This window comes from Ctenopharyngodon idella, chromosome 22 (assembly GCF_019924925.1).
Source record: "Ctenopharyngodon idella isolate HZGC_01 chromosome 22, HZGC01, whole genome shotgun sequence".
NCBI lineage: Eukaryota > Metazoa > Chordata > Actinopteri > Cypriniformes > Xenocyprididae > Ctenopharyngodon > Ctenopharyngodon idella.
In genome coordinates, this window is record NC_067241.1 from 24,736,224 (window position 1) to 24,759,517 (window position 23,294).

The window sequence follows — 23,294 nt, forward strand, 5'->3', positions numbered from 1 at the left end:
CTTTGTATATTTCCTTTCCTATACTCCCAAAGCTAAGGAAGTACACTTAAAAAAAAAAAACTCACTCACATTAGTTGTACTTTCTGTGATTCTGAAATTGAAACAACATTACATTTGTTTTTTGACTGTTTAGAGACTTTTGGTCTGACATATACGAGTGGCTTAAAATTACAATTAATTAGATTTCTTAATTTTCTAAAAATGACATAACTTTTGGTATAATAATGGAAGATGTACACATTCAATTTCGACTAAACAATATTTTCATTTTGGGAAAATTTTATATTCATAACTAAGTGACTTAAAACAAAGATATTGTTTTCTGTTTTTCAGAAAGAATTTTGGATTTACTCTAAATCTTTAAGAATGCTAAAATTAAAAGGTAGAAGAAGACTACTTGGTTCATTGAAGAAATTTAAACCATTAGAAGACCCGGTTGTATAAAGTGCTCGATTATTTAGTGATTTTTTTTTTTTTTTGTATTGCCTTATAAAAAATAAATAAATAAATAAATAAAAGACCACATGACATAATAATAACTGAATTTACACAAAAGATCCATTTCAAAAGTATACATGCTTGATTCTTGATTCTTAATAGTGTGTGTTGTTACTTGGATGATCAAAAGCTGCAGACATTCACTGATGCCCAAGGCAACACAACACATTAAGAGAGCCAGTGGGTGTAGGTCTTTGAACAGGATGATTGGAAATTGTTCTTATTTTATTTAAAGATCTTATTTGTTTAGTACTGCCCTACAAAAGCTACATAAAATACTTTCCAGAAGACAAAATAAAAACAATTTACCCCCCAGTCATCCTGTTCAAATGTTTACACCCCCTGATTTTTTAATGCATTGTTTCCTTCTGGAGTATCAGTAAATGTTTTTACCATTTGTAACAGTTGTATGACCCCCTCAGTTGTCATCAGTGTGAAAATAGAGATCTTAAAAATTATACAGTCACTGCGGAAAAGGGTTAAATTATGCAGAATATGCTGGAAAACCAAAAAATGTGCTGGACCTGGAGGATTTTTTTTGAAGAATTATGGGCAGAACAGGACAAACATGGGGCTCATCATAAAAAAAAAAAAAAACATCATAAAAAGTCGTAATGACACAGTACTGAGAATCAATTAAGTTTATGTAAACTTTTGAACTGCTTCATTTGTGTAAATGCAGATATTATTATATATTGTGGACTATATGTAAACATCTCTTATAATAATAAAAAAAAAAAATTATGATCTCTCTTATTGGATTTATTTAATTTAATTTTTAATTATTTATATTTTGCAGATTCTGCAAGGTGCACGTCACTTATCACTTCAACTAATAGGCTACTATTCAACAAATAGTGCAATATGCTGATAAAATATTGTAGAGCTGAGCATAACTGAGCAAAACAATTTATAAGTTACATATATATTTTTAAGGTTTTTTTTATTTTCATGATTTTTCATGGCTTGGAAATCACAATTTTAAAATTCCAAGTTAAATTTCCAAGTGTTCCATGATCGTGTAGCAATGTATCAGTGGTGTGTGCGCATTTAAATAGAGACTAGAGCGCATTTATGAAGGAGCTGCATGTCATCTGCTCATGTGAAAAAGGATGAGGGTGAGGACATGAATGCTTTTTACAAGTTGGAATCTTGTAATTATGGCAATTCTAATATGGCATGAACATACCTGAAGTGCTGAGTGTGTCTGTGAGGGAGAACTGTAAAAGGAGGCGCGCCAGAAAAATACAACTGCACAATATTTCTAGTAATGCGCGTATGTAACTAATTTAGTGTTGATATATTTTTTACATTTTGTGTGCTATCTCAAAAAACGAGTATCCTGGGGATGATGGAGGGACACAAGAAGAATCTGGAGGTGCAATGCCCCCCCTAGACCCCCCTAGCCCCCCCCAGCTAACCCTAGCATAAATATATAAATTATACATTTATTACAGGTTCCAGGCTTCATTGTGAATGATTAATCAATGCACATTATTCCAAAGGAAATTTTCTTATCTTTTATCAAAATGTAATAACTTGCCTCTAAGTAAAATGTGAATGTAGTTTCAAGATGATTGATCTATGAACCGTTATGAAGGAACCATGCGGAGCAGGTCATGGCCAGTTTCATTAACCACAATGACACATTCCCTTTAGGATGGGAAACAGGCAGTCAGTTGAGTCACACACTTCAGCTATGTTTATACAGCACATCCCATGAAACAGTGAAACAGTGCTTGACTTAACAGGAAGAAACCAGAGAACAAATTGAATCAAATGCTTTTAGTTCAAAATTATTGCAAGCTAGAATAAAACCTGTCTGTGTTGTTTTGTTTTGGTTCTTTCCATTAAAATGAAGTCGTTCGGATTGGGTTAAATACATTTGGGGGCATTTGGGCTGTTAGGTTGTGTGTTATTGTAAACTATTGGTTTATGTATGAATGAAGAGATGAAGCCAAATGTAATAGACTAAACCCTTTTCTTAAATATGTTCAATAAAAGTATTTCATGTTTCACCCATGCTCTGTCCTTCAGGAGTCGCAACGCATCTGGTTCTCCTCGTCCACGCTCCATGAAGAAAAACCACTTTATTAAGAACATGAGGCAGTATGACACAAGGGGCAGCAGGTGTGTTTATTCACTTCTCTTTGTGGGTTTTGGGGTTGTTAATACCAGTGTTAAGAGCCAAGGGTGTGTGCATGTGTGTGTTTGTGCCTGTCGGTCTGTCTTTTACACACTAGTCATGTTTTCCCTCTCTGTGCTTCAAAACAAACACTCTGCCTCTCGTCATCATTATCTTCTTAGTTTGGTTAGGTTTGATCCATTACACTTGCTTTATGCTGTGTTTTTGTACGATCCATCATGTGAGGATATCATATCTGACAGTTTGTACACAAATACTGAAGACACTGAAGAGAGGAAGTTATGTTTATAAAGGATTGCAAGGGCACATAAAAATAATTATGATGTGCACAGATAAATCATATAAATACTGCAATATTTCATTAAAAAAAAAAAAAAGAATTGTCAATTTTAGATTATAAAATTATGGTGAGATAACAGGCTACTCAGAATAAGGAAAGACTGGATAGGATGTTTGTTGTTCTCTTAAGGAAGTGGTTGTTCTCTGTGAGATCTGGCCTCATTCCATCTGAGAAACAGCAGCTATGTTTACTAAAGCCCCATTATAAACTGCCCCAAATAGACAGCAGTCCTTATTTTCCGCTTGTGTTCCCAGGCTTTGGGTTTTCACACACAAATACGCATGTACCTACTCACATTCACAGGGTCACAGACAGGATTGGGGGTGGGCAAAAGAAAACCGATAAGATATTTTCCACTGGATGATCACAGATCCAGATAAGCCTGGTGTTCAGTGACCTCATCTATTGCAGATATGCAGTGTAAAACAGGGGGTTATGTAGTTATGTAGACTAATAACTGTTCCCTGTGAGAACAAAGGGGCACTCTTCCAAAATTCAACATAATATCCAATCTAAAGTCAGATAGCTGAAATTTAGAATTTGTAATTTAAGGGATATATCCTTTTTTGGGGTTCAATAAAGTTGGCATTCTTCAATAAAACCTGTTCAAAGTTTATAAAACAATGTGAAATGCTGAATCCTCAATTGGGCGCATTCAAATTAAGATGTTTTTTGTCTTAAAGGCATAGTTCACCCAAAAATGAAAATTCTGTAATTAATTACTCACTCTAATGTTGTTCTAAACCTATATGAATTTCTTTGTTCTGCTGTACACAAAGGAAGATATCTGGAAGAATGTCACTAACCAAACAGATTTCGGCCCCCATTGACTACCATAGTATTTATTTTTCCTATATGGCAGTAAATGGGGGGCGAGATCTGTTTGGTTACTGATATTCTTCCAAATATCTTCCTTTGTGTACAGCAGAACAAAGAAACTCATACAGGTTTGGAACTTCTTGAGGGTGAGTAAATGATGACAGAGTTTTTATTTTTGGGTGAGCTGAAGACATTTGTACATGAAAAAATATGATTGTTGAAATCTAATAATTCCAAAGATTGATACATGAGATATAAATGGAAATCCGTCTTTGAAATCTCTAGAAAATAATTCAGTTAATTGCCCTGACTCATACTCGCTGTTATTTCTGGTGCCATTTCTCCACAGTCATGTGACCATTGACAAAGGAAGCATCAGAGAAAAAAAAATCCTCTTGGCTGCTGCGGCAGACCCTCAGTTTCATGCTAACTGCCATTTTACCTCTCTTTCACAATTCTTTGGTTTTAAAATGCAGTCACGTACACATAGCTAACACAGATACCATCCCACTTCCTGTGTGAAAGAAGCGAGAAAGAAGTGTACACTGAGGCTGATGGTGCAGGTGTTCTGGCTCTATGTATGTGTCGTGGGGACAAAATGTCCACAGGATGGCAATACCAGAAATCTTTGTCCTTTTGGGGACGTTTGTATGCGTGCGTGCATGTGTGTGTGTGTGTGTGCATGTATGTGTTGATGAGGCAGAAGTTTATTTTGAAGACTGTTATTTGACCCCTCTGGTGTCACAGGTGTTTGTTCCTGAGCTCAGTGTACTGAGAGAGTAGGCCTAGTGTTTCAATTATGTTGTGAAGTGTTGGCCAGTTGGCCTGTGTGTGTGGAGAAAAAGTGTGTAATGTTAACTAGTTTGTGTTCACCTCTGCAGGATTGTGCTTATCTGTGCCAAAAGGTCTTTGTGTGCTGCCTTCTCTGTGCTGCCGTATGGAGAGAGCTTCCACATCAGGTACTCAAACACACACATTAAAAATACTTTTTTAAAACTACGGTAGGCAATTTCAGAGAGGCTAGCAATAGTAAGCTAGCTTTAAAAGCATGAGATCCCACCCTCTCTTCAGAGCATCTCCAAAGCACAGCCAGAGCAGAGTCTGCAAAGCATCAGGAGAGAAGGCGTTAAATTTCCTCATGTCTCAAAGCACATAACATTACAATAATACTGAATGTAAACAACTTAAAGACCTCAGACTTGTACCACCTGACTGCTGCAGATTCATTTCAGTGTTAATAGTTTTGCCATAGAAACACATAAATCTGAGTAGAAAGTCACGGGTTGCCGTCACTTAATTACGGTAATTACGACATGGCGGGAATGCAGCATAACCTTGTTGTTTTGGTTCAGGAGGAACTGTAAAAGGCGTTTTTTTGGTCTATTTGCAATGCCTGATGACTGTCTGTGTACAGCTCTGCATAGCCTTACGGAACTTGCTGATGATGTGTGATGTCGAGCAGGGTGGGCGGGGCAGTGGTGTGCGGTGGTGTTTTAAAATGTGGAGGCAATGTCCTCATTTATGTCCCTGTTACACAATTTTCCTGGTTAAGTTAACATTACATAAAAAGGGAGACCAAATACAATTCTGTTTTGTATTTTTACACTATGTAATGTTCTATTTATTAAAACCAAGTATAAATTTCATCAAGTTAGTGTTTTTACGCATTTTTACATTTATTCCAAAATAATAACTAAAGGCAGTAACAATTTAAACAATATATATTATTTATAAACCAATATTCAGCTTTTCTTTTTAATAGTCAATTTATTTTCAGCAGTCTTCAAGCTTGTACACACTGGTCAGTGGACACAGACACGAAGATGTACCTTTAATTTCAACACGCTGATCGCTCACTAAAACCCCCCGCAGTCATCACGTTTTCAGGCCATTTCGAGTTTGATTTTGACATGAAATAAAGCGGTAATATCTAAGTGACAGTTGTTTATTTACTTTTTAATTAGTCTTCCCATTAATGCCATCACTGTCTTCATTCAGGCCAATTCAACAAGAATGCGCACGAAAACAAGAGGCAGGATTTATCGCACGAACCAATCATGTCCAATTGTAACCAGTCATATCCAATCATAGCGCGATGGAGGCACTGCCTCCTCTCAAGTGACTTTCCCCCATTCATTCTCAATTACCCCCCACTAAACCCACCGCATGCTTTAGGGGTTCTGCTTTGTCTCTATGAGCTGAAGGGAGCGGGACTCCCGCTGTAATTTCACCTGCGGGTGTCACTGTTGGACAGTGTTTCTTTAGAAAAAGAGACTTTTACACTGTCAAATTTTGTAACATTTGCGTTGTTTTATTTTTGTAATATCGATTATTTTCTCATCTAGTTTTTTTGAGGAGGCACTGCCTCCCTTGCCTCCTCAGAGGAAACGCCCCTGGTGCGGGGGGGTATGCAAATACAAATGTTGACAGGCAGGACATCCTATCATTACATTCAGACTGAAAGCAATGATTGGATGAATTTTTTTTTGGGTTCTGAGACTTCCACAGAAGATATATGTACATTTTTTTTTTTTTTTCTTAATATTTATACCACTTCTATTATTGATTGCTATCAGGATGAGAAAAGAGTTTCGATCGCTATAACAAGAAGTGTTTATGAAAAACATTGCCTACCCTAGCTTTAAATCAAAGGTCAGATTTAGTTATATAGTGTGGTGATAAGTTGGGTAGAGTCACTCAATCATGCTTAACATAATAGTATAAACAAGGCATTGAATCTCTCTTGCAAATTAGCCGTCCTTATGATTTCTGATCTGATATTTGAATAGAACTTTGCCACAGATTAGTAACAAAGTACAAACTATGCCTTGCACAAGTCGACTGGTTATGAAGAAAAGTTCTGGGCCCGTATGTATAAAGCCACTCAGAGTAAAATTTTAGTCTTAAGTGTGTCAAAATTCTAAGAATGGCGTAATTTCACTCTTATTCCTAGACTTAAGAATAAGTATGATTCATAAAGGTTCCTAAGTATCTAGACTAGGTCTTAGCTCCTAAATTATTTAAGAGTGCTGGAGAGGTCTCCTAACCTAGTTAGGAGTAACAAGATGGCAGCAAAGAAGAGGAGACATATGTTATATGATGACATGGAGTTCATAAAACAATATAAATTTGATTGACAATTCTTTTTGTAACTGAAACAAGAAATGTAATAACTTTAAATAAATGTAATAAATATTACTTAAACAATAATTAATACATTTGATGCATTTTAATACATTTAATGACTTTGAATAAACTTTTTATAACTTTATAACAACTTCTGCCACTCTACAAATCAATGCTCTGACTGAAGAAAAGAAATAGTAATTACCTTTTTTGGTAAAAAATGCAGCAGTGCACCGGTGATGACTCTGACCCATCAGTCCACAGTAAGCAGGCTCTTACAGGCTCTCAGTACTATTGCTAAACTTACCACACCAAACATAGTGGCCAAAATTGATGTGCAAAGTTTTTTGTTTTGTTTTTTAAATGGAAATATACAATTTAAATACAATTTAAAAAACAAATATTTTTATTTTTATGTTTAAATTATTTAAATGCTTTAAAATATGAGGGAAGAATAAAACACTAAACTAAGCAAAGGTATTTATCTGACAACATTTTTGGGGAAAAAAAAAAAGAAAGAAAAGGGAAAACTACAGCTACAGGTTTCAGAAAAACAAAAAGGCTCAGAAAAAAGCACACATTGACTACAACATAATCAGTTTTTAATAATTCATTGGTTGTCTTGTTTTGTTCATAATTTCTTTGTATGACAGCCTGGCCAAAAATAATTTGAAATAATTTAAAATTTCATTTCATTATCACACAATTAACAATTGACTCCAAGCACAGCTACGTGATATGCTTACATCTTATAGCACATTTTTTTAAATATTTGAATTAAGGTTGAAGATGTCAATTTTCATATGACTGCACATCGCATTTGGCCACTACTCTATGGCAGTTCATTGACTTTCCAACTGACCATCAAACCAAACTAATTTTTGAATGAATGGCCTCCCTGTTAGCAGCCCCAGTAAATGGGTTTTCTGGTAGCTATTTCTTATGCCGTCAGATAGTAAGCCTTAGCAGGCTTCTCTGTGGTCAGCCCCATTAGTGTGGATGTTGTAGCAACAAGACACACTCCAGGTAGCTAGCCTTAACAGGCCTCCCTGTGACTGAGTTCCCAGCACTTTGGTGTGTGAAAGCTCAGCTAGCAATGACTTGCTTTTGAATAAGTAGGTCTTAAGAGGCTTCTCTGTGAGCGAGCTCCCTTTTGTCCGGGTATTTTTTAGAATGGTTTAGCCACTTAAAACTGGCTACCAGGCAGTTGGCCTTGATGGGCCACCCTGGAGGCTAGTCCCCGGGAGTAGTGGACTTGCTTCAGATTGCAGGCCTTACCAAGCCTCTCTGAGGATGAGTCCCCAGCAGTGTGGGCATCTGGCATCCAGCTGTTGCTTGTTTTCAGTTTGTTGGCCTTAGCAGGCTGCTCTGGAAGACAGCAGGCCTTCCTGTGGGCGAGCCCAAGGTTGTAGGTTTTGGACAGCTAGCTAGACTATTTGCTATCAGGTAGCTGGCCTTTCCCACAGTATGGTTACTTCTCTGTCAGTCTAGACTCGATACCAGGTGGTTGGCCACAGTAGGCCTCCCTGATGCAGGTTCCCAGCAGCTGGGTATCGGTCAGCAGGGTCTTGTTACCAGGTGGTTGGCCTTCTGGCCTCCCTGAGACTGCATGCTTCTGCGTGTTGCTGGCTTGTCTAACCTTTTTCACCTTTGTTTCTAGTTTATAGCCTGGTCGACCTGATAGGTCGAGCTGGTACTCTCCTCACTCTGAGGGTGGGCTTGAGTACTTAGCTTCCTGAGTCTGGTCAGTGGTTGAAGGCTTCCCTCGAAGCCTCCCAGTTAGACCAGCCCTTAGGCTGTAAGCATTCCCCTCACGAGGGTTCCTTTTTAGAGTGCACGGCCTCCTTAGCGCCTTGAAACATAGGTGCCTTGTAGATCCTAGGATCGAGCAGAATAACTCCCCTCGCTTGCAAGGGTCGATAGCACTTTGCTGAGTCCTGCTCTTCAGGATGCCCTCTAAGATCTCTAAGATCCGGTCTGAGTTGGTCTACTGCCCTTTCTGCAGTCCCTCTTTCTGGATGTCTCTTCGTGAGTCTTCTGTGTCTAGAGACTCTGTTTCTGAGGAAACAGACAGGTTGTTGGCAGACTAGGTTACTAGTTCATCTAGAAGCCAGGTCAGCCTCCCTGGTGGCATTCGGGGTTGACTTTGTTCCCCTGAGAAGTGACTGGCTGGGGTTCTTTTTGGCCCCTTAGCCACGCTCCCTTACAGGGACCCCTTTCCTTTGAAGTGGTTGGTTCCAGGCCTTCGTGCAGCCTTGGCAGGCCTTCAAGTATAAGATATGGAGGCCGCTTTGAGGCTTGTAGCTGAGGCTTTGACCGCTGGGAGCGCTGTCACTGACAGCTCACTTGTGACCCATAGGGTGAGTGGGTCTGGCATTTCATTTGTATTTGCCGAATTCTGACAGTTATCACTGCCATGTGTGGCATGCACTCCCCTCAGCATGGCGGCGTTGGTATATCGTTCCACTAGCGTGTTTATGCAGTGTCGAGTTCCCTTTCTAAAGGGAACGTCTCAGGTTACGCATGTAACCATGGTTCCCTGAGAACAGGGAACGAGACGCTGCGTCTCTTAGCCATGCCTCGGGGCCACCCTGCTTACAGTCCCTTCAGACGATAAGCGGATGACATGTTATTTGGGTGCCCCTTTTATACATGCGGGTCGCATTGTTATGATGTCATGGGCTGTCGCCGGTCAATATGATATTGCCGAGACTGGATTTGTGTTTCAGACACCGGTTCACGCAAAGGCGTTCCCCTAGCGTGTTTATGCAGTGTCTCGTTACCTGTTCTCAGGGAACCATGGTTACATGCGCAACCTGAGACGTTTTGCTTAGTATATTTGTTACTTATTTAGTTAGCGGCAGTAATTCACCCTTGGTTGACAGGTTTGAAATTTCTATACTAAAACATACTAATAAATTAAAAGAATCATAGATGGAATCATTAAGGATGCAGAATTCTTCATTGGAAAAAAATTGGAATCAAAACCAGAATCGTTCCTTTCGTAACTCCTCGTAAATAATCGTAATTCCCATTCCTAGTCTTCACTTCCATGACACTTGTCCTTGCATGATTTTTAAATAGACAGATAAACACAAAGAGATATTTCGAGTTGAATGTGCAGTCAGTTGGGTTCCTCTGCTCTCCTCTGGGGATTCATATCCAGGGTGAGATTCAGGGCAAATGGGGCAGGAAGGAATTTTTCCCACATCCTTGAGCTGGGCCTGGCATGACATGACCGAGAACGCCCTCTCCTTTCCCACCATCTCCATTACAGTTCCAGAAAATGCTGAAATAAAAAAACCTATTAACCTTGTGAAACTTTCTCTTATCTGCGAATGTCTCGCCCAACTCGTAGTGGAATTATCCTTTACATTTCCAGTCTCCAGTGTATTTTTCAAGCTGATAATGTAACAATAAACCTATGAATATGGTTTACAAAAGCATATGGCTCCATAGTACCATCACGTTACAGTGTCACAATGACTGTCTTTTGTCAGCATCTCAAAGTTTAATGAGTCTATAGATGACTAGTAAATGACATGTTATTTTGTTCACTTGTCTGTACAGAATCATTGGAGAATCATGATCTCTATTTGAATAAAAGAAAATTGTGATTCTCAAATTCTCCAGAATCGTGCAGCTCTAGCTCATTTTGAAGGACTTTATTTTTAAATAGCCAATAAATTTAGTGTTAGTCAAAGCTGGTCAGAGGTGGGTGGTATTGGGGGGGAGGCATTATAGAGATAATTGGATTGGACAGTTTTGTGAGTGCAAGATGATTCATCAGTATTTTTGGCCTGTTGTTTTTAGAAGAGAAAAAAATGGAAATTCTGAATTCACATATTAAATAAAATTATTAACACTTTAATTTAGGGTTCAATTCTCACTTTTAACTAGTTGCTTATAAGCTTACATTACTAAATTAGGAGTTCATTGAGGCAAAAATTGTAGTTAATAATGAATACGTGTTCCCTATCCTGAAGTGTTACCAATAAAATAAATTGTTTCGTCTATTATTAGGAGTACTCTAAAATATAGATAACCTCAGAGCAATTAGACAAAACTCTCCTTTCCGTACGCAAACACTAAAGTGTATTTATAATATTTATAAAGCTTTCTCGCACTAAAACCAGTCACAATCATTGCATGCTTTCTCCGACCCTTGGAATTGAACAGGGCTGCGTTTCCCAAAAGCATCGTATAGAATCATCGCCACCAATGATCACCAATGGTTTTTGCTGCTGTACCTTTAAGACTTCAATATGTAAATCACCTCTGTTATGATTAGCTAGACTAGAAATGATGTAATGTTTGCTCTTAATCAGAGTTTGTGAGTTGATGAAAAGCTAATAATTAAATAATAAAATGTAAAGTTCAAAATAAAACACTTCCTAAAAAATATATATTTTATTTGTTTACCCTCATGTCATGTGACTATTATCCCACATTAGCGAACAGTGAAAGTGCAAATGTGTTGTTAAATTATTGGTAAAAAGGGGTTTGACATAAAGTAACAAAAATACCCTGTTCTTAATTATTGATTTAACCTGTGAAAAACAAGCATCTGTCTTTGTCTCAGTGACCCTCTTCTGGACGCTCAGCGGCGGAGGCACTCATCCGGAGGAATATCCACCACCCTGGAGATGCTTCCCGGGCTGGAGGGGGTGGAGCTGGGCATGTACGGCAGGGTAAGAGCTTGTCATTCTCTCCCTGCAACTGTCAATCAGTCAGTCAGGGAATGTCACAGGGCATTGTGCACAGTGTACCAGTCGACCTGCTCAGAAATGACAGGTTTATATCCTTTCATTTGAAGCACCCTGGAGGTTAAAAGGGCTGTCAAGATGTTTCAGGCTGACAGACTGCTTGTTATGATCTTATATGTTGTGCAGACGGTGTCATACGCTCAGTTCCTGTACCCCACTAACGCTCTGGACCGCCACAAGCCCTCAGTGGATCTCACTCTACCCCTGCCCTATTCCAGAAACAGCATCCCACGCAGTTTTCCTCCCTCTCGCCTCAACAGCACTGTCGGTCTGGATCTGGGTATGTCGCACACACACTCATACGCACAAACTACTACACTTAGACTTGTGAGAACCTCCTACTGACATCTGTTGCTGCAGACTAAACCTAACCCTACCCATTACATACACATTCTTGGCTTTATTTGGTATTACTCTACCAATTTAGAAACCTTTATTCTTTTTATTTGTGACCCTGGACCACAAAACCAGTCATACTGTAAATCGCAAGTGTATATTTGTAGCAATTGCCAACAATACATTGAATGGGTCAAAATTATCGATTTTTCTTTTAGGCCAAAAATCAAATTTACATTTTTTATTCATCAGTGATGCATTAAATCGATCAAAAGTGACAGTAAAGGCATTTGCAATGTTACAATAGATTTCTATTTCAAATAAATGCTGTTCTTTTAAACTTTCTATTCATAAAAGTATCTTAAAACAAATGTATTACAGTTTAATAATTAGGAACAGAAATGTTTCTTGAGCAGCAAATCATCATATTAGAATGATTTCTGAAGGATTATGTGACACTGAAGACTGGAGTTAAGATCCGGAAAATCATGAGAGAGTTCTTTCAGAAACACAAAAAATTCTACTGAGCCCATAATATAATATATTAGTAGGAACAAATTATCATATCGTGCGCACAATTTACTTAAAACAAGGGAATGAATTCCGATCTCAATTCAGTTAAACTCAGTAACAATTCATATATCAAGTACAGTACATGTCGATTTTTCTTACAGAAAAAAAAATTGTAGCTAACCAGTTATAGCCATGTTATAGCCATTTTGGCCACCAGTAGATATGAACATTGAATGGCTTTCCTGAGGTAAATGTAAAGTCACATGAATGTAATGTTAAGCTGTTTTATTGATGTCTTTTCGCGGTTGAAATACTGGTTATTTACTGGCAATTACGTGAGACATGATACATTTCAGTAAGTTCTACTGTATCTTTCAACAAATCTTCGGATGTTTATCTCTTGCAATATTTGGTCCTCACACATGTAGCAAAATTACACACACACTTTTTCTGCTCAGTTCTGTAACCACTTACATCTCAGCCACACTGAACTCTGACAACATCTGTAACTCTTTTCTGTGGTGGATTCCTTTGCTAGTGACCTTTTTTGAGTTTGTTAGAGAGAGAGAGAGACTGTGTGTGTGTGTGTGTGTGTGTGTGTGTGTGTGTGTGTGTGTGTGTGTGTGTGTGTGTCTGTGTGTCTGTGTGTGCATGTTTTTGTGACATATCAGGACATATTGTATAATGACATGGATATGACATAGGTATTACAAGGAGAGGGTGACTTGTGAGGACATTACCCCATGTCCCCATTTTTCAAAAGGCTTATAAATCATACAGCAGTGGCGTGCACAGACCTCGGCGAGGGCAGGGGTGCAATCGCGTTCCGAAGGGTGGGGGGAGGGGTGGGGGGCATGCAACACACATACACACTCACACTCAGAAAACAAACACACACTAGCACAAAGAAGTGTGTAGTAACTGATGGGAGCTTAATAAAGGTTTTAATGCTATATTACTCACAGAGTGGGTAGGGACATTTCAATCAACTTGGTAGGCATAGTTATTATCACAGCATTTCAGGCACAGATGTGTGTGTGTGTGTGTGTGTGTGTGTGTCATAATTACTAATGCTGCTATTCCTGCATTCTAATACTTAGTGAGTGTGTGAGTCATCAACTCAACTCATTCGGCTCTCTGTATTCTTGTACCTTATTTCGCAAGCCTGCGTTAGCAACACTTGTGTCAGCCAAGTTGTTGCTGATTGTTAGTACAAGTGCTGTTTATGTGTGTCGTTTTGAAGGGATAGTTCCCCCCAAAATGAAAATTCTGCCATCATTTACTCACCCGGACAGATGACAGATGTTTCACATTCAGTTACTGTACTGTAAGTTATCTGTGGGTTGATTGGCTCATTTGACAGCTATGTTTTTGTGTGTGTTTATGTTTGTTTTTTCAGGCCTTGAAGACACTGAATATGACCCTAATATGCTCAGTGACCCCCAGTGGCCATGTGGAAAACACAAAAGAGTGCTCATCTTTGCCTCATACATGGTAAGATATATATTCTGTATCAACATGTCCTCCAACCAATATGCCTATATAGGTTGTTTGTCACTTCCCTGAAATACGACCCAAAGGAGAGTTTACTAAAGTTGTGCCCCTATCTACAACAGGACACTTTCATTTTAACGCATTATACCCTTTTATCTGCATCAAATTTCGGGTTTTGCGTAGCTCAATTGGTAGAGCATTGCAATATACAACAATATGCAATCATGTGATCATGCGATCGTGGGTTCGATCCCAGGGAACGCATGTTCTCATAAAGTGTATATGCACTATAAATCACTAAGGGTAGGTTTAGGGTTGGGTTGGGTTGGGTTGGGTTGGGGTGGGTGTAGTCGTTAATAAAAAAATGAGTTGTGCTAAATGGAAATGGGACAAATGGCAGGTAGGGGACTGTGTAAAAACACATCGCATTTAAATGAACACACATTTTGATTGGTAACGACAGTCATATGTCATTTCATGACGACAGACATAACACTGTCATTATTTTTACGGCAGCTAGAGGGCGCATGACTTTAAAACGTAAATATAGGTCGACCTATAGGGTCGTTTTTGGAGGAGGACAGTCTCATATATATATATATATATATATATATATATATATACAGTATCTCACAAAAGTGAGTACACCCCTCACATTTTTGTACATATTTTATTATATCTTTTCATGTGACAACACTGAAGAAATGACACTTTGCTACAATGTAAAGTAGTGAGTGTACAGCTTGTATAACTGTAAATTTCTTTTTCCCTCAAAATAACTCAACACACAGCCATTAATGTCTAAACCGCTGGCCACAAAAGTGAGTACGCCCCTAAGTGAAAATGTCCAAATTGGGCCCAAAGTGTCAATATTTTGTGTGGCCACCATTATTTTCCAGCACTGCCTTAACCCTCTTGAACATGGAGTTCACCAGAGCTTCACAGGTTGCCACTGGAGTCCTCTTCCACTCCTCCATGACGACATCACGGAGCTGGTGGATGTCAGAGACCTTGCGCTCCTCCACCTTCTGTTTGAGGATGCCCCACAGATGCTCAATAGGGTTTAGGTACCCTCAGCTTCTTTAGCAAGGCAGTGGTTGTCTTGGAGGTGTGTTTGGGGTCGTTATCATGTTGGAATACTGCCCTGCGGCCCAGGGGACAGCAAATTTACACTGTTATACAAGCTGTACACTCACTACTTTACATTGTAGCAAAGTGTCATTTCTTCAGTGCTGTCACATGAAAAGATATAATAAAATATTTATAAAAATGTGAGGGGTGTACTCACTTCTGTGAGATACTATATATATATATATATATATATATATAGTATCTCACAGAAGTGAGTACACCCCTAACACACTATAATATATTAAATATTTCATAATATTATATATCAGTTTAAGTACAGTCTACTAGTTTAGTATATCAGTTATATTAATTACTGTAAAACACTGCATAAATTAAAGGTAGTACAACAAATACAACCATGATCCATACATATTTTGCTCATTTACGAAGTATGATTATTTATTTTCCTTACAGTTAAGAGTAATTGTCATCAAAAATAATGACACGTTGCAGATTTTGTTTATATTTCTTTGATTTTTTTTTTTTTTTTTTTTTTTGAATATGACCTGGAATTGTTCTTAAAAGGTTTTCTGAGAATCATCTCCCTATAACACAACTGCTCAGCCATTTAGCTTTCCACAGATGTATGTTTGTGTTTTGGGAAATTTAATGCAGCCCAATTTGGTCTTGTTTCTTGTTTTTGGACATTAATTAACCATCAGACACATATGTAGGGATGAATGGCTATCTGTGTGATTTAAGTGTCTGTGCTCAAAGCAGGGTGGTCTGACCTACAGACAGGATTAACATAACTTATCCAGCTGACGTCATTACTGACCACTGGAGTATACTGCTTATACTGTAATTCTTTAAATTGTTTTTATTATTATTATTATTATTATTATTGCTGAATATCTTACCAATATGTACATTCTCAGTATTTCACTCTCTTTCACACACTGTGGTTCTCTCACAGACGACAGTAATAGAGTACGTCAAACCGTCAGATCTGAAGAAGGACATGAATGAGACTTTTAAAGAAAAATTCCCCCACATCAAACTCACACTGAGCAAAATCAAAAGGTACACATCAATTTTTAACTCTTATTTCAATAACTGTTTACACGCACAGGAATATTCCTATGTTCATCAGAATATGGTCATATTGTTGTATGCATGAACATGTTAACTTGATTCCAATATCCCAATTAAGCCAAAATTCCTTAAAAGACAGCTTTAACCCTTGTGAAAATGAAGTACACTGCAGCATACTATAGTAAGAGTACTTATTATAGAAATAACATCCTTTAAAAGATTATACTTAAGTTCAAACTGAATGTAATGTTTTCAGACACGTAATTGCATGTTCTTGCAAATAAAAGAAAATGTATTATAGATTAAAATTATTTTAAATGAACTTTCGAGTGCTTCGGGGTATTTTTTGACCCACTTAAGTAGGACTTAAGTACATCTTTATATATAATTTCATAATGACTTTTATTTTCTACAAGTGCACATTCAATACAGTTACAATTCTTTGCTGTCTATTTGATTTCTTCTCTTTATCTCTCCTAACAATCTCTCCTAACATCTCTGTCATTCCCTCTCTTCATCAGTCTGAAGAGAGAAATCCGTTCAGTGGGGGAGGAGTCTTCCTTGCAGCCAGTCACCATAGCCATGGCATTTGTGTACTTTGAGAAGCTGGTCCTACAGGGACGTCTCAACAAGCAGAACAGGAAGTTGGTGGCGGCTGCGTGTCTCCTACTCGCTGCCAAGATCAGCAGCGACCTGAAGAAACAAGAGGTCAAACAACTGATTGACGTGAGTGACGCTTTGTCACACACACTTTCCAGTCAACACACACACACTACCGTTCAAAGGTTGTTGTTGTTGTTTTGTTTTGTTGTTATGTTTTTTAAAGAAGTCTTTTACGTTCAACAAGGCTGCATTTATTTGATCAGAAATACAATAAAAACAGTAATATTGTGAAATATTATTACAGTTTAAAATAAAAGTTTCAATAAGATGTCATTTATTCCTGTGATGGTAAAGCTGAATTTTCAGCATCATTACTCCAGTCTTCAGTGTCACATGATCCTTCAGAAATCATTCTAATATGCTGATTTGCTGCTCAAGAAACATTTCTTATTATTATCAATGTTGAAAACAGTTGTGCTGCTTAATATTTTTGTGGAAACCGTGATGCATTTTTTCAGGATTCTTTGATGAATAGAAAGTACAAAAGAACAGCATTTATTTGACATAGAAATTTCAAATAATGTATCATTATGTCTTTACTATCACTGTTGGTCAATTTAAAGAATTAGTTCACTTCAGAATTAAAATTTCCTGATAATTTACTCACGCCCATGTCATCCAAGATGTTTCTGTCTTTCTTTTCAGTCGAAAAGGATTTTTCTCCATATAGTAGACTTCAGTGGGGTTCAATGGATTGAAGGTCCAAATGTCAGTTTCAGTGCTGCTTCAAAGGGCTCTACATGATCCCAGACAGTGAATAAGGGTCTTATCTAGCGAAACGATTGGTCATTTTCTAAAAAATTAAAAATTATATACTTTTTAACCACAAATGCTCGTCTTGCACTGCTCTGTGATGCGCCACGCATTACATAATCACGTTGGAAAGGTCACATGTGACGTAGGCAAAAGTACTGAGGTAGAGCGAAAAAGTCCATCTCATTTTCTCCTCCAACTTCAAAATCATCCGACATCGTTGTTTTACCTTTTTTTTTGTAAAAGGCGTTTGACTTAGTCTTTGAACTTTCACTTTGTAAACACTGGATCGGCACTTCCGCCTAATGCGTGGCGCATCGCAGAGCAGTGCAAGATGAGCATTTGTGTTGATTTTTTTTAGAAAATGGCAGATCGTTTCACTAAATAAGACCCTTATTCCTCGTCTGGGATCGTGTCCTTTGAAGCTGCGCTGAAACTGACATTTGGACCTTCAACCCGTTGAACCCCACTGAAGTCCACTATATGGAGAAAAATCCTGGAATATTTTCTTGAAAAACCTTAATTTCTTTTCAACTGAAGAAAGAAAGACATAAACATCTTGGATTATATGGGGGTGAGTAAATTATCAGGAAATTTTAATTCTGAAGTGAACTAATGCTTTAATGCATCCTAGCAAATAAAAGTATCATTTTCTTAAAAAAAAAAAGAAAAAGAAAAATCTTGCTGACCCTAAACTTTTAAACAGCCTTTAATAGAGTAAAATAAATCGTGATAGAGTGCTGTATCGGTCAAGAATTTTCCAATATTAATATATATATATATATATATATATATATATATATATATGCAGATTATGTGCACTATATGTGTCAGTACATAATCCACTCACCCTTGTCAAAGTTGTCGACGTTTAATATACATCTTTTTTTTTTTTTCTCTACCCTCAGAAATTGGAGGAAAGGTTCCGGATTAGCCGTCGGGAGCTGATTGCTTTTGAATTCACCATCTTGGTAGCGCTGGAAATGGCACTTTACCTTCCGGAGAGCAAAGTCATGCCCCACTACCGTAGACTGGTGCAGAAGACCTAACGTGTGTAGAGCAGAGGGATCTGGGCAGTCATGGACATGCAAATGAGATGCGTAAAGCAGCCCAAAGTGTGCGACTCTGCGTTCCCGTCGTTGCAGTTTCAGGTATCAGAGTGAATACACATCAACACGAAGCTCTAAGGAAGAACTGACATCCCAAATGATGCTATTTATAGCAATCGGGCCAGCGGCATTTGTTTTCATGGCTGTCTGTTTTTGTGACCACCATAGGAATACTGCTGAGGAAAACAGTAAGGATCTTCTTTTATTGAAAACAGAGGGTTTTTAACTCTCAACCGACAAGGGAAGAGTTTAACTCCTACTTCACTTGTGTGAAATGTACAAGTGTGCATGCATGTTTTTAACATTCCATATGTATTTACCAAAAATAACTTTTATTTAATGTAGACTTCTCCTTTTGTACAGAACCACCTACCATTCACTGTAACACTAAAGCACTTTTTTAAACTATACATTTTTTTAATGTAAACCTTATGCAATAATAATAAGAATATAATAATTAGCACAGATTACATAATATATATGCACTTACTTTAGTAGCGTACTCAGAAAGCGTTATTGAGTGACTAAATCTACCTTTGTATTCAAACCTAATATGTTCATTGTGTTTGGGGCTCCATTTTACTGTGCAGAGTGCTCTATATTAGAGCTGATTTCAAGAAAAGCACATTTTCAGTGCAGGTGTGTTGTTCTCACTTTTATTAATTTAAAAAAATCCACTTTTTTAAATTCCACAGAAGAAAGAAATGATGATCTACATGAGTTTTATTTTTCTGTGAATTATTCTTTTAAAGGGTTAGTTCACCCAAAAATGAAAATTCTGTCATTAATTACTCACCCTCGTGTCGTTCCACACCCGTAAGACCTTCATTCATCTTCAGAACACAAATGAAAATAAAAATACTTTTTGTGCACCAAAAAAACAAAATAACGACTTTATGACAATATCTAGTGATGGTGATTTCAAAACACTGCTTCATGAAGCTTTACAAATCTTTTGTATCGAATCAGGGATTCGGAGCATCAAAGTCACGTGATTTCAGTAAACGAGGTTTCGTTACCTGATAAGTGTTTCGAAAATTTCAATGTTTCACCACTGGGGGGCATGACTTTGGCAGTTTGATATGCGCTCAGAACCACTGAATCAAAACAAAAGATACGTAAAGCTTCAAAGCTTCAAGAAGCAGTGTTTTGAAATCGCCCATCACTAGATATTGTTGAAAAGTCGTTTTGTTTTTTTGGCTCACAAAAAGTATTCTCATCGCTTCATAACATTAAGGTTGAACCACTGTAGTCACATGAACTGTTTTAAATACGTCTTTAGTAGCTTTCTGGGCACCTGAAAGTGTTAATTATATTGATGTCAATGCAGGCCTCACGGATTTTACCATCGGATTTTATCAAAAATATCTTAATTTGTGTTCTGAAGATTAACGAAGGTCTTACCAGTGTGGAACGACATGAGGGTGAGTAATAAATGACAGAATTTTCATTTTTGGGTGAACTAACCCTTCAAGACTTCATGGTATTTATATATATATATATATATATATATATATATTTTTTTTTTTTTTTTTTTTTTTTTTTTTTTTTCAGCAAGGATGCAATAAATTGATCAAAAGTTACAGTAAGGACATTCATAATTATAAGAATAATAATAATAAGAAATGTTTCTTGAGCATCAAATTAGAATGATTTCTGAAGGATCATGTGACACTATAGACACTATAGAGTAAAAAATTCAGCTTTGCCATCACAGGAATAAATTATATTTTAAAATATATTCAAACAGAGAACAGTTATTTGAAATTGTAATAATATTTCATAATATTATTCTTGTTATTGTATTTTTAATCAATTAAATGCAGCCAGGGTGAGCATATATACATTCTAAATGCACTGTTTATTGATTAACTGCCATAAAATATTGTGTTCAGTCTCAATATTTCATTGACATATTTCATTGTCAATATTTCAGTATTAACATTGCAGTATACTGTATCATACTAGGCATTGTGTCGAACAAGTTTTCATTTCTTCCAGCAACCACAATCTATGCAATATTTTTAGATTCTTTTTGTATCATTTACTCACAAAGCATCCCATTCCAAATTCAAATCATACATTTCTCACCCATCTGATTAATATTTCAGTGCAGACTGTGACGCTGTGTGAAAAGGTTGTGTGTTGTGCGTTAGTAGCCAATTTGCTGCTTTGTCCTTTATAGACTGATGTATTTTACATACTGTAGTCTCAATCAATACATCCTTGTATTTACTTACATGATGTGCTGGTAATGTTGTCTACAAATGTCTATCTATATTTTCTTATGTATATGTATTTTTGAAATAAGACATTATTTTCCAGAAATGTTTTTTTTTTTTCTCCTCATTATCCAGATATTGTGCTAAGCCCGACATTTGCACTGTGAAGCAGCGCGTATGCTATGGCGCCATCTAGAGGAAGCGATTTACAATCACATGTCAATAGAAAAGTTGTTAGGAAGTGGATTTTGCTACATAACAAGCATCCCGCTCATTTACTCAGGAGATACGTAAATCACACATACAGTAGTTTGGACAGTTTTCCAGGTTTTGTTACTTTGTTAGCATGTGTGCTACATTTTGTGACAAAGAGCCCCAGAACAAACTAAGATAGCAGGTTTCATGGATATGGAATCTAAAAAATCACTTTTACACACATTCATTTAAAGTGCCTAGGAATTTCTGTAATGAATAATTTGGTAAAGAGAGGAAATGGAAGTAAAAGCAATTTTATTTAGTTTATTTACACTTTGATATATTTATAGTCTCCGATGTTGCCCTCCAAAGGCAAAACCTACAGTGGCTGAGAGCGCTCAATGCACTGCAACTGAAGAAAACACACGCAAAAAGAAAAAACTCCAGCAAATTAAGAAAACATCTTCATCAGTTTGACAACACATGTGCTGCAATACTCAACACAACCAAATACAGAAACACGCTGCAAATACTCAAAACACAACCAACTAATTTGCTGGAGTTTTTTTCTATTTTTATGTGTTTTCTTCAGTTGCAGCGCGTTAAGCTCTCTTGGCCACCGTACAAAATAGTAATTACACCAGTTGAATTTTTTTGTTGTGATTTTGATATCAATATTAACACTTAATTTTATTTGAATCTGAGTATAGTTGAGCCAAACCCATCTGTCACTACACAGATCATATTCTAAGAGACTCAGTTTTGACAAAATATTACTGTGTTTTATTTTTGCATGCCATCATCAGGATATTTAATCTGCTCATCACGATAATATTCCAGCTCAGTGGACCGTTTCAACTGTAGCCAAACAATAACTCGTTCAGTGTTTGATAAGTGTTATACTGTATCTCCACTGGATGTTTCAGTTGTGTTGTTCCCTACAGTACCACTGTGGTTGTTTATTTCAAAGGTCAGAAGTGAAGGAGAATGAATCCTCATGAGAGAAAAAAACAGATAGCATAAAATGCAGAACAGAAGTCGAACAGATTTAGCTAATCTTCCATTTATGAATTATGATAGGAAGGTTGGGAAGGACGCCAGCAGCAGATAAGAGATACGGCTGTATTGTAGTGCTGCTGAAATCATGTGAGCATTTTTCCTCTGCTGAGGTAGAGATGTAACTTCTCTCTCACTGATGTCTTGTAAACTAGCACCTTGAGTACAGCCGTCTTTTCATGTGCTTCTTTGCGATGCTTTCTGTTTTTTTCTCTCTCTCTCTGATCGTACCTGTTTTTTCTATATGTATTTACAGGTGACATTGTGTATGAAGAATTTTATTTGTCTGTTAATTGTCATAATTGTTGAGTTGTCCTGCACTTTCATAAATATATTTTGTAAAATCACTGAAAACTTGTGCAAGTGACTTATTTATATTTCTGGATATCTGGATATTGTTAGTACAGAAAGATCCACCATTTACAGATACATAAAATATAGTTACAAAACAGTGTGTAGAAGTTCCTTCACCTAGAACGATAGTCCTTTTATTGGTCATTAAAAATTATTAAACGTCTTAATATATTACATATTTTTTATTATTATTAAATAATTGTTTTGATATAAATGCAACTACTCTAAACTATATATATATATATACACACACACACACACACACACACACACACAGTACTGTGCAAGTCTTAGGCACGTCAGTGGTTCTACCTTAATATTATAAAGCGACGAGAATACTTTTTGTGTGCCAAAAAAATAAAATAAATAAATAACGACTTTTTAACAAAATCTAGTGATGGGTGATTTCAAAACACTGCTTCATGAAGCTTCGAAGCTTTACAAATCTTTTATTTCGAATCAGTTGTTCGGATCACGTATAAAACTGCCAAACTGCTGAAATCACGTGACTTTGGCGCTCCAAACCACTGATTTGAAACAAAAGTTTCATAAAGCTTCAAGCTTCATGAAGCAGTGTTTTGAAATCGCCCATCACTATTGTTGAATAAAGTCGTTATTTTGCTTTTTTGGCACACAAAAAATCGTTTTATAATATTAAGGTTGAACCACTGTAGTCACATTAACTGTTTTAAATATGTTTTGAGTACCTTTCTGGATCTTGAGAGGTTCGGTGACATT

General features: G+C 37.1%; 1 protein-coding gene across 1 annotated transcript in view; it reads left to right on the plus strand.

The window, feature by feature from the left end:
- cables2b (Cdk5 and Abl enzyme substrate 2b) overlaps positions 1–22,556 on the plus strand; it is a 34,095-nt gene extending 11,539 nt beyond the window's left edge. The window contains exons 2-9 of the mRNA XM_051879752.1: positions 2,536–2,628; positions 4,685–4,762; positions 11,512–11,620; positions 11,822–11,975; positions 13,944–14,038; positions 16,086–16,192; positions 16,726–16,930; positions 18,529–22,556. Of these exons, the coding sequence (XP_051735712.1) occupies positions 2,536–2,628; positions 4,685–4,762; positions 11,512–11,620; positions 11,822–11,975; positions 13,944–14,038; positions 16,086–16,192; positions 16,726–16,930; positions 18,529–18,669 (982 nt within the window). The 3' untranslated portion in view covers positions 18,670–22,556. The remainder of the gene's footprint in view (positions 1–2,535; positions 2,629–4,684; positions 4,763–11,511; positions 11,621–11,821; positions 11,976–13,943; positions 14,039–16,085; positions 16,193–16,725; positions 16,931–18,528) is intronic.
- Positions 22,557–23,294: the final 738 nt, after the last annotated feature.